Here is a 12,328-nt window from a genome sequence, read left to right as displayed (position 1 = left end):
AAAGGAAGGACAAAACTACTTTGGATGTTGCAAGGACTATGCTAATTGAAGGGAATGTTCTAAAGATATACTAGAGAGAAGCTATTAGCATTGTTGTTTACACATTCAACAAAGTTCATATCAAAGGTGATACCGATAAGACTCCTTATGAGCTATGGTTTGGTCATGTTCCTATTGTGAGATATTTCAGAGTATTTGGTAGTAAATGTTATATCGAGAGAGATGAGGATATAACAAAATTTGATGCTAGAAGTGATGAAGGAATTTTCTTGGGATATTCTACTAAGAGAAAAACCTATTGGTGCTACAATAAGAGAATGAGAAAGGTAGTGAAAATGGAAAATGTGAAGGTGGATGAGAACCTTGGGAAGTAGATTAGAGCATGTGGTTATGATGATGGACATCATATTGTTTTAGCTCCCATTCAAACTAAAAATCCTAAGAAAAATGATCTGGTAGAGATAGTTAATCTGGATGTTTCTATTGCCAATGAAGAGGTGTAGGAACCTAAAAATCAAAACAATTAGAAGACTCTAAGGTATGTAAGATTGAATCACTCTGAAAAATCAGATTATTGGTGATAAGAATAAAGGTTTAATGACTAGAAAAAGGTTAGCTACTAAAGAAGTATGTTTGATCTCTAAAGTTGAACCTAAAAAAGTTGCTGAAGCCTATAAAGATGAAAATCGGATGAGAGCTATGGAAGAAGAGCTAGATCAAATTGAAAAGAATAATACATGGGAACTTGTGCCTAGACCTAGGGATAAGAATGTTATCGGTACTAAATCGGTATTCGGAAACAAATTGAATGAAGCCAGTGAAGTTGTTAGAAATAAAGCTAGATTGGTTTGCAAAGGATATTCTTAGAAAGAAGGAATTAATTATGAGGAGGCTTTTGCTTTGGTGGCCAGACTTGAAGCTGTTAGGTTGTTGCTTGTATATGTTGCTTATAAATATTTCAAGGTATATCAGATGGATGTCAAATCTGCCTTTTCTAATGGTGATCCAAAGGAAGAAGTCTACATTGAACAACCTGATTGATTTTCATTATCAGATGATGTGGACATGGTATATAAGTTGAAGAAATCTCTTTATGGATTGAAGCAAGCCCATAGTGCCTAGTATGCTAGACTACATAAGTACTTGTTGAAATTGGGATTTACTAAAGGTGTTGCTTACAACAATTATACTTTAAGATAGAGAATGATAACATCTTGATTGTCGAAGTCTTTGTTGATGATATTATCGTTGGAGGTGATGATGACTTGAGTATGAAGTTTTTTAGTGATGTGCAAAAAGAATTTGAGATGTCTATGATTGATGAAATGAAATTTTTCTTAGGTTTGGAGATTTCACAGATTGGAAAAGGTATATTTATATCTCAAACTAAGTATGTGACTCCAAATTGGTTGGAACTCCTTTGGTGACTGGTTCTAAATTGTCTAAGAATGATGAATCTCTTAAAGCTAATTAGAGCTTGTACAAATCTATGGTTGGTGGACTGGTATATCTTACTCAGACTAGGCCAGACATTATGCATGTTGTGTGCATGACTTCTAGATATCAAGATGATCTAAAAGAGAGTTATATCACTGTTGTGAACATGGTATTTAGATACCTAAAGGGAACTATGGATTATAGTTTGTGGTATCCGAGGAATGATGATTTCATGTTGTGTGCCTACACTGATGCAGATTGGGTTGGTGATGTTGATGACATGAAGAGCACTACCAGTGGAGCACTCTTTTTGGGTAAGAAGTTGGTTTCATGAGCTATTAAGAAACAAGATTCAGTGTCCTTACCTACTGCTGAAGACGAGTACATTGTTGCTGCTAGTAATTACACTCAAGTAGTCTGGATGAAGCAAATGTTGGAGGATATTAGATTTATTTATGATGAGCCTACTATTATATAGTGTGATAATTCTAGTGCTATTAACATATCAAAGAATCCAATGCAACATTCAAAGGCTAAGCAGGTCTCAATCAAATATTACTACTTGAGAGATCAAGTTAGTGAAGAAAATGTGAAGCTGGAGTATGTATCTACAAAGGAACAAATAGTAGATATTTTCACTAAGCCTTTGCCTGTAGATACATTTGTCTATTTGAGAGACAAGTTAGGGGTATCCACCCCTCCTGATGAGAACTAGATGTATTGAGTTGCATCAATCTAATGGACTTCATAGTCTTATCCTTTTATCCAAATTGATGAGTTGGTGTTGCTCCTCTTGTGGAGTAGTCTGTATTTTAGGGGGAGAGATTCTTGTGATTCATGCTCCTGTTTTGGAGAGAGTAGAGTTTAGTATTTTGTTTTGAGACCTTTGACATTGTTGTCAAAGGGGGAGAGAGATCATGTAAAAAACTGCTTTATCTATCTTGACCCTAGGGGGGTTTGCTAGTGATATCTTCTTCATTTGCATTGATTGTTTTTAACATTCATATGTTGTCATCAATGCCAAAGGGGGAGATTGTTGGATATTGTTGGTCATTGCTACTGTTAGGATATGTTGTTGTTATTGATGTCACCATATTCTTGTTTATTCCTCCAGTGATTACAGTTTGGGAAGATCTTATGATTTGGTTTGCAGTGTTGTTTTTCTGATCACTATTTTGCAAAGTTTGTTATATCCTCTGATATATTCCGGTGTGATCAGATCTTGTGTTGATATGTTGGGATATTTCTTGGGATGGTCTTGTGTATCTTCATTTTAGATGGATCATGATTTGGTGATCAACAAGTTATCTTTCTTTGTGACAGTTGTTGATTAGTTGTATTTACGAGTTTTAGATGTTGATCAATGAAGATTTGATAAGTGGTATTGGTGCAGTTGTTCCTAATGATTCTAACATTCTTGCTGGTGTTTTGTAGTCGTGCCCTATTTGTTTTAGTGATCAACATTTATCATTGTGCAAGTTTTTGATGGTTTCTATGAACCGGTGATGATATTTATGTTATGCAATTTTCCTGGTTGTGCAGCGTGTTGTGGTTGATCTTGGCATGATTTCTGGTGGAGTTGTGCATTTGGGAGTTTGATTGAGTTCCATGATATGCTATGTAAATCATTTTATTGGTCTGATGGTTGATCTTTTTATCATGTGATGTAATTTTGTAATTGAGGGTTGAGGGTTTAGTTGACCTTGTTATCAAGGTTGATGAATCGTATATATAGGTGATATATTCATGTAATATAGGTGTTGATGTTGTGTCTATATTATCAAAGAGTGGTATATGTGGGAACAAGTGATTCATCCTTCAACATTATGATTGTGGAGAAATTTGGTGTTGCAGAGCAAATAGTTGTGCTTAAACTGAAACTATGATGAGGCATTTATAGATGTTTTTCTTTTAGTTCATTTCTTCTAGATTGTAGTCTAAATCTTATTATAAGTGAGTGAGACTTTCTTGAAGGTTGTAGCCTTTCAGGCCATTATATTTGAGTAGTGAGCTCTAGCCAGTGTGCATGAATGCATGTGTATTCCCCATTGTAATATTTTTACATACTACTGTAGTGTATTGTCTTACTGTGGGTAGGTTCCCACTGTGGTTTTTCCCTTAACTAGGTTTTCCACGTCAAAATCTTGGTTTTGTGCGTATTGCTTTCAATTTGCTTATTTGTCCTATTACTGCAGTTTGTTAGTTTTGTTTTGTGATTAACTTCTCTTATCGGGTGAAGATTGATTCATCCCCCCCTCTTAGTCTTCCTTCTTGGTTGCTGCTAACAAGTTATATTTTGAATTTTTATTCTAATTTATAGAATGAATTTAATTTATTTCTGCATCACTCTCTATCTCTTTATTTACCTTCTCCCTCTTCCTCTCTATCTCCCTCTCAATCTTCACATTTCTCTCTCTCTCTCTCTCTCTCTACATTACCCCCTCTTTCTATATCTCTTTATTTCTCTATCCTCTATCTATATATCTCTCAAGATCTTGTTCACACACTCCTTGTTACTCCTCCCCATCTCTTTCTCAATATCTCTCACACTTTCACACACACTCCATGTTTCTCTCTCTCTCTATCTCTATGTCTATCTCTCCCCCCTCTCTCTTCTTCTCTATATTACCTCCTTTATCTCTCTCTTGCCCCCTCTAGCTCTATCTTCCCATCTCTTCCTCTCCCTCTCTATCTATATCTCATTATCTCTATCTTTTCATTATTCACCCTATCTCTACTATTATTTCTTTATATATATCCTTCTAGCTCTCTCTATATATCTCTTCTTGTATCTTTATCTTTCAATTTCTCTATCTCCCCCTCTCATTGTCTCCCTCTTTCTATCTCTATTTCTCCCTCTCCCTCATCTTCTCCTTCTATCTCCCTCTCTATCACTCCCTCCTTTTATATCTCTCTACTTCTCTCCTCTTTCTTCATTTCTTTCCTTTCCTCTCCCTCCCTCTCTACCTATTCATATATCTATCTCCCTCTCCATGCACTACAAACATAACATGATCCTGTTGGTAATGGAATCTAGTTATCTTCTTGATTCACTTTTTTTTTAATGTCATGTTTGGATCCCTATAACTTGATGCATAGTTCATTTTAAGCTTCACCTCTTGATTGAGACCTTGTTTGCACAAACAACATCAATTTTTCAATGGCCTGCCAATTAAACTTACACGCTGGACAAAAGTATGCAAAATACACCAAAATTTTCTCTAATTGATCTTCCAGACCTCTTTAGCATACCTATTACACACCAAAGCCCAATTGCTAGTTATATATATTTTGATATATTAATAACGCATGCTAATATCAATTATGATTTATATTCTTAAAAATATTTATTGATATTTTAATATTCAAATAGAAATGAAAATATGTTCTTTATATTTTAAAATATTAAAAAATGCCCTCACAATTATTGAAGATACATCGTCGAGATTCCTAGCGTCTATCACTAACCTCTTGTTTATAACACGCTACTATTTTGTATATACGGAAACATTTGCTATGGAATCATGTTGACTGCAGCTATCATTGTCGTCTACCTGACCTGCTAGGACCTGTAAAGACCTTGGAATTTGTGGCACAGAAGCCTCCATCGTGCCTTCCAGTATCTTTATCACTTCACTCATGCTTGGCCTCTGATTCTCATCGTCTTGAATGCACAACCCAGCAATGACAGCGGCTCTTCTCACCTCTTCAATATTTACCTCACTTGCTATTCTTGCATCCACAACGCCCAATATGTTTTCTCTCTGAATTTGAGATGAAGCCCAGGTAGGAAAGTACATCCTACTGTCCTCTACTGTTAAATCCAAATTTCTTCGGCCTGATAGAATTTCCAAAAGCGTCATGCCAAAACTGTATACGTCCACCTTGGGAGTGATAGGAACGCCAGAGATCCACTCGGGAGCCAAGTACCCACGAGTTCCTCTTGTGGTTGTCAGTACACGGCTGAAATCTCTACCTACCAGCTTCGCTAGTCCAAAATCTGCCACCTTTGGGCTAAAGTCACCGTCCAAGAGAATGTTTTCAGGTTTAATATCGCAGTGAATGATGCGATCCCTGCATTCCTCATGGAGATAAACTAATCCTCGTGCAGTTCCCAGTATGATCTGAAACCGGGTCGTCCAGTCCAACACCTTCTCCACGTCTTCCGACTTGGAGAAGAGGAAGGAGTTTAGGGAGCCGTTGGGCATGTAGGCATACACAAGTAACCTTCGTGAATGTTCTACGCAGAACCCCCACAGCCTGACCAAATTCGCATGCTGTATTCTGCCAGTGGTGATTATTTCCGCACGGAATTGTTTTTCTACTTGCGTGGAACCCTCTAATCTTTTAACCGCAACAATCGTGTTGTCCGGCAGAGTTCCTTTGAACACAGAGCCAAATGCTCCGCTACCCAATTTATGCTTGAAATTCTCCGTTGCAATTCGCAGCTCTTTGTAACTGAACTTTTTGAGCGACACTGGCACCTCCTCTTCCACGTTTTTCTTCACCAGTCTTCGACGTTTCCACAGAATAAATGCTGTTAACAGGAGAGCTGAAACAACAAAAAAGGATGCGGCGGCCGAAAGTAAAATAATAAGGCCAGAAGTTTTGTTCCTTCGCTCCGACGTGGAGTGCCGCAACTCAGAAGAAGCCAGCCTAATGAAGACGGATTGGCTCCCTGATGAAACGCGCATTCCCCACAAATTGCCAAACCACAATCTACAGACGGGTCGATCAGAAATAGCGAGACCAAAGGCTGTGCAGGAGCAATTGTTGAGACAAGCAGTCTGGCAGCCTTGCTGTGTCGGCTCGTTGTTGATTATGACGGCTTCTTTTTCGGATAAGTATTGGTTCTTGGCTTCCAAAAAGCCGTCGGTTGTGCCCTCTGTAGCAGAGCATTGCAGGGGTCTTCGCCGAGAGCACCCACTTGACCACCAACCTCGAGAGTCGTTGTAGGGCGTGAAGCCCTGGACACAACTACACACATCATTCGCATTGCAAAGTCCATACGCCCCGCAGATTTCATAGTCACTGCATTGACCTCGATGTGTCGACCACTTCATACTCCATCTACCATCATCCATCCAGAAGTACAGTTGTAATTCGCCGTTCTCATCTAACACGAATCGTCCCGTGGGGGTATGATCTATCGGGCTAATGCCAAAAGCATTGTATATTCTTGAAGGAGAAAGCCTCACAGAGGACGCTAGAACTTTCTTTTTGACTTGCAATTCGGGAACCTTAGTACAAGAATTCCCAGAGCATTCTCCACTGGACCAATATGGAACAGTGTTATTATAGAACATCATCATCTGTGTCTTTCCCGGAGACATGTCCATTAGGAAAGAGAAGAGCCCACTTGCAGGATCCAAAGTATTCTTCCAGGAAATTATTGTCATGCCTTTCCACATCTTCATGCCAGGCAGCCATGTATCTGTCGGATGCGCGAAACTCTCCCAAACAATCGCAGACTTGTAGGTGTCCAGCATAATAAAATTACCAGAGTCTGTTATTATAGCTCGTGATCCTTTCTGGCCAATAGCAGTTGACCAAACCGAGCGGCCCTTTCCATCAAACAATCTGAGATGACCATCTTCCGAAAATCTCAGAACGCCGGTCATGTTTCTGACAGGATTTTCTCTGTTAGCCACCCAAACTGTGGCCTTTTGAGAGATTAGGGTATACCAGATGCCAATATACCAATTATTTGTTCCTTTGGGACTGAAAAATCCCAATGCAAACGTGCCATTCTTGGAAATAAGGCTCTGATTTCCAGTGAGCGAATCCCCCAATCGAAGCGTATCTCCACGATCCAAAATTACACCACTGGAATTATGCGCTGCAATACTCACAGTAATTACTAAGACCAAAAACTTAATCATCATTGAAAAGGAGAAGATGGTCCTATGTTAGTGGTATATTCTCTAATTTAAATAGAAAATAAACATGCTACAGAATGAGCGACATGGCCAAAGTAGTGCCGTCAATACAACTTGACAGCTCGCACAGACTCCGTTATTTCGCCATTCACAGGTTCTTTTTCATTAGGCATGATGACTGGAAGTCAAGTCTTTTTGTGCCGGGCGAGAGACGGACACGCTGCTTAGGCACCCTCCATCCGTTAGTTTTGCCAAATTTTTCGTTTATCATTACTAATCTCTTAAACTAATTTTTTGGGTTTCAAAGAACTAAACTTTAGAAGTTAATTAAACTTTACTACAAACAGAACAAATTATTATATCTTTTTAAAAAATAAATTTTAATTTTTAAATTTGTTATCATTATTCAAAAAAATATTAAAAACTAGTAATTGCACCTTGGTGTGCAATGGGTATGCCAAAGAGGGTGGAATGTCAATTAAAATCTGGCCTTTTTTTTGTATAAATTTGTGTAGTCCATGAGCTGAGTTAGTAGATCATTTAGAAAATGACATTGTTTGTGCAACAAGGATATCAATGAAGAAGTGATTGCTTCAAATCAATTATGCATCCACTTAAAGGTATCTAAACTCAACTGAAACAAAATTTATAAATCAAAAAGCTAATCAAGCTCCATTATCAATAGGTTCATGTTGTGTTTACTAGGGAGAGAAGGAATAGATGTAAAGAGAGAGAGAGAGAGAGAGAGAGAGAGATGAATATATCTAGCAAGAGATGAAGAGAGAAACAAATAGATAGAGAGATAGAGAGGGAGAGCTACACACACACACACAGATGTAGATATATGGGGAGGAGAAAAAGAGAAATTTTCACAAATGCGAAGAGAAAGGGAGAGAGGGATAGATAAATAGATAGATAGGAGGGATAGTGAGTGACCAAGGGATCAAGATATGTGTGTGCGTGTGTGCGTGTGTGCGTGTGTGCAAGAGAGAGAGAGAGATCAATGTTAGGGTTAGGGTTCAATTTTGCTAAAGGTTTGGGTTCGATTGGGTATAGGGTTACAGTTTAATTTGCTATATGATTAGAGTTCAATTATAATTACAATTCAATTTGTTTTAAAGTTAGCATTAAATTTGTGTTAGGGTTCAATACGATTTAATCAAGTAGGGTTTATTTTAGTTTAGTATTAAAGTTAGGTTGAATTTTGTTTATTATTGATGTAAATATTAAAACATATTTTTAACATAATTTAAATATATTATTATTCTTATAATAGTATTATATTATAATTATATTAATATATTTTTAAATTATAATATGAATCCGGTAATAGAATTAAAAAATATCATAATATAATAATAATATAATACTGGCTGAATTTATGCCGGAAAAAAAGATGTCTCTGCACCTCGGCGATCATCATACTCATCAGGGCAAGGGTTGCAACTTTGCTGGAAGGCCTCCATCCGGAAGGGATCCATCTACATAGAATCAACCATGGCAACTAGTGAAAGGCAGAAGAGTTGCTAGGTAGAAAGAAGGGAGGCTAGGGCTCCTCTAGAGCAGTAAAATGTTCGGGTTATCCCTATCACCTCGCAAATCCCTGGATGCGTCACCAATACAAACCGCATACCACTGGGATTTTGGCCAACAACATCTAGTCCCAGCCACCCCCTTCAAAACCCACAGTGAATCTGTCACCCACATACCTATCATATGGAGGGTTACAGAGGACCTGCCAAGGATGGAGGAAAGGAAATGCCATACCAATGCCCTAATTTAATTAACTCGAAGCCAGCTTTGAGGATGGGGAACTCACTTTAGAATGAAAGCAAGAATGCTATCAAAGCAACAAGGAGCGAGGGTGCCCTAACATTGATAAATCCCAACCCGGATTGTATTAAGATTTTGACTCATAGGGAAGCCAAGGAATTGAGTAACTACTGCAGAGGGCATGAGCTCTTTGCAAAATGGGGAGGGAATGATCAACCTCTCACCAGAATAGTTGAATGGTAGAAAATAACATTCCACGGGCAGGTAAGTACCACTACCCTAGCTAATAATTTTTTGTACATTGAATGTTATAAAAAGTCTCTGAAATCCAAGCTATTGCATGAAGAATATATTTTTTACAAAGGTGCAAATTTCAATTTTATTGAATGGCAACCTAAATTCGATGCTAATAGATATGAATTCAAAACACCATCGAAATGGGTAGAAATTAATAATGTTCCTATTGAATTAATGCATGCCAAAATTCTTATAGAAATTGGGGATAAATTTGACAAATTCATAGCCGTAGAAGAAAATTGGTCAGATAAATCTAATATTAAACTATTAATAGAAGTAAATAAGGACATGGAAAATCTAAAAAACATAACCCTAGATATAGTAGATGGTAATTACACCCTAAAATTGTTATGGTATAATGGCCCAATCTCTGAAAATTTAACATTCTGCGAAGGGTCGAACCCTAACTTATAGAAGTCTCAAGCTAAGGTAAGAGATAACTACAGAGTATCAAAGCACATAGTAGATATTTAATTTAACAATGATAGGGGTGGCTTTATTATAAACATTGGTCAGCAAGAGATTGTTACTATGCCAACGCCCCCTCCTTCCCCAGTCTTCCGTAACATTCTAGATAGAGCTAGACATAACCATGAAACCTCTGCTTATGCTAATGAGGAATGAATCCAAATAGAACTGAACAAAATCATAGAAAACCTAATGGGGAAATTAGCTGAAGAATTTTTTGAGGAGGTATTCATTGATACTCCGACTAATGGGGTAAACAATGCCATCATCCCCAATCTAGAATATGATCAGACCCCCCTCAAAACCCGGTCATTAAACAAAAACCTGACTCAAGTTACTCATGAAGAAAACATCACAGTTTCTCGCACTTTGGAGGAATCCCCTTTTGTGGAAGGATTGAATGCAAATGAGGAGAGAGAATTCATTATTAATGAATTGATTAGTATGTAGGAAGGGGAAAATAACATAATATTAGACAATAACTCAGTCAACCCACAAAACAAAGGCATCCTCCAGATGGGAGATGAGAAACTAACTCCAGACTATGGCAAATCCATTATCAACAAAAGCAGTTGGAAGTCTTTCTTAGACAAAAGAAAAATGGACGAGGATGCGGAGGGACAGACCAAAATCAGAACCCTGTTGTGCTAGGGAAAGTCCCCCCTTCCCCCTGTAAAGGAATAAATCTACTAACATGGAATGTTAGGGGTATGGGGACCCTTAACAAACAATGATTAATTAAGGGGAGCATATTGAAATCTACTATGGACCTAGTTATGCTACAAGAAAAAAAAACTGGGTAAGCCTGATATGGACAGTTTTTGTAGAAAATTCACCCAATGGTAGATGGAAATGGTGGAGTCTATAGGGGCATCAGGTGGACTGGGTATAATGTGGAAAAAGAACTCAGTTGCATTTACATGACATACCAAGATACAAAACTGGATGGCTGGTAAAGTAAGAGCCCTTAGCCTAAATCTTGAATTTATCATCATTAATGTATATGGCCCAATTCCAATAGATAAAAAGAGACTAGTTTAGTAGGAAATTGAACACTTCTTAAACAATAAAGACGAGAAACACATCATCATAGGTGGTGACTTCAACACCATATTGAACTCAACTAATAAAAGTGGTGGGATAAAAACCATAAGACAACGACAAAGAGACTTCGCAAATTGGATAATTAACAATAACCTTCTGGAAATCGGGACTGAGATGGTTTTTCACACATGGAATTATAGAAGAAAAGGATTCTCCAACATTGCAGAAACACTTGAGATATTTTTCCTCGAAGGACACCCGACCGACCTCAAAACAGAATTAAAAACTATCGTATTGCCATGGTCAGGCTCTGATCATTACCTAGTGTTATTAGAACTTATGGGGGAAGCAAAAAAAATTGGGTGCCCTTTCAAGTTTAAAATGATGTGGTTTACACATGAAGACTTCCTCCCCAACATACAGAAATGGTTGAAGCACAGTGCCTTTGGAGGATCTAAAATGTATTGTCTTCTCTCTAAGCTGAAAGAGATTAAACACAAACTGTTCGAATTATACAAAAACAAAATTTAAAACATCTTCAAGGAGAAGTCAAGAATTGAAAAAGAGTTGGAAATAATAAATAACATTGTGATGCAATACAGGATGACCCTTGAAACATACAAGGCTGAAAAAAACCTTTTATGTGAATATGAAGGCATTCTGGCTAGAGAAAAGATATACTAGAAACAAAAATCTTGAGAGACATGGCTAGAAGATAGAGACAAAAACACTAAATTTTTCCACAACAGTGTCAAAATGAAAAGGGTAGTAAATAAGATTACTTAGATCATCAATGACAGTGATCAGATCATTATAGATCAAAATCTTATCACAGAAGATGCTACCAAGTACTTTGAAAATATTCTCAATAATTGGGATGACTGAGACTTTCCTAACAATAGAACCTTATTGAATAACATACCCAAATTAATAACAAAGGATTATAATCAAATGTTAAACTCCAAGATCACCCATGAAGAAGTCAAAACTGCTCTGGCACAATTTCAAGGAGATAAAACCCCTAGACTAGATGGCTTCCCTACTGGTTTTTCTAAGAAATGCTAGCACATCTTAGGGGACGAGGTTATTGATGCCTTGGAATCTACCCAAAATGTAGGGAAGTTCCTGAAAGAAATCAATAATACCTTTCTAGCCTTACTCCCAAAGAAGGATAACTCCTCAAAGTGGGAAGAATTTAGGCCCATTTCTTTATGCAACATGAATTACAAACTACTAGAAAAAGTCATGGCTGATAGACTAAAAAAACTACTCCTTGCCATAATATTAGAAGAACAAACTAGCTTTGTACCCAATAGATCAATTTTGGATGGGATTATCATAGTCCAGGAAGCTATCCATTCCTGTCAGTTTCAAGGGCAGTCTAATATGCTGATAAAATTAGATCTTAAAAAGGCTTATGACAAAGTGGA

At 37.4% G+C, this 12,328-nt stretch overlaps 1 protein-coding gene across 1 annotated transcript; it reads right to left on the bottom strand.

Moving 5' to 3' along the window:
• Nucleotides 1–4,925: 4,925 nt before the first annotated feature.
• LOC131039285 (G-type lectin S-receptor-like serine/threonine-protein kinase At2g19130) lies at nt 4,926–7,319 on the bottom strand. The gene has a single exon (XM_057971987.2). The coding sequence runs from the start codon at nt 7,317–7,319 to the stop codon at nt 4,926–4,928; it is 2,394 nt and encodes a 797-aa protein (XP_057827970.1).
• Nucleotides 7,320–12,328: the final 5,009 nt, after the last annotated feature.

Source organism: Cryptomeria japonica, chromosome 10 (assembly GCF_030272615.1).
Source record: "Cryptomeria japonica chromosome 10, Sugi_1.0, whole genome shotgun sequence".
NCBI lineage: Eukaryota > Viridiplantae > Streptophyta > Pinopsida > Cupressales > Cupressaceae > Cryptomeria > Cryptomeria japonica.
This window is presented reverse-complemented; position numbering and strand designations above follow the sequence as displayed.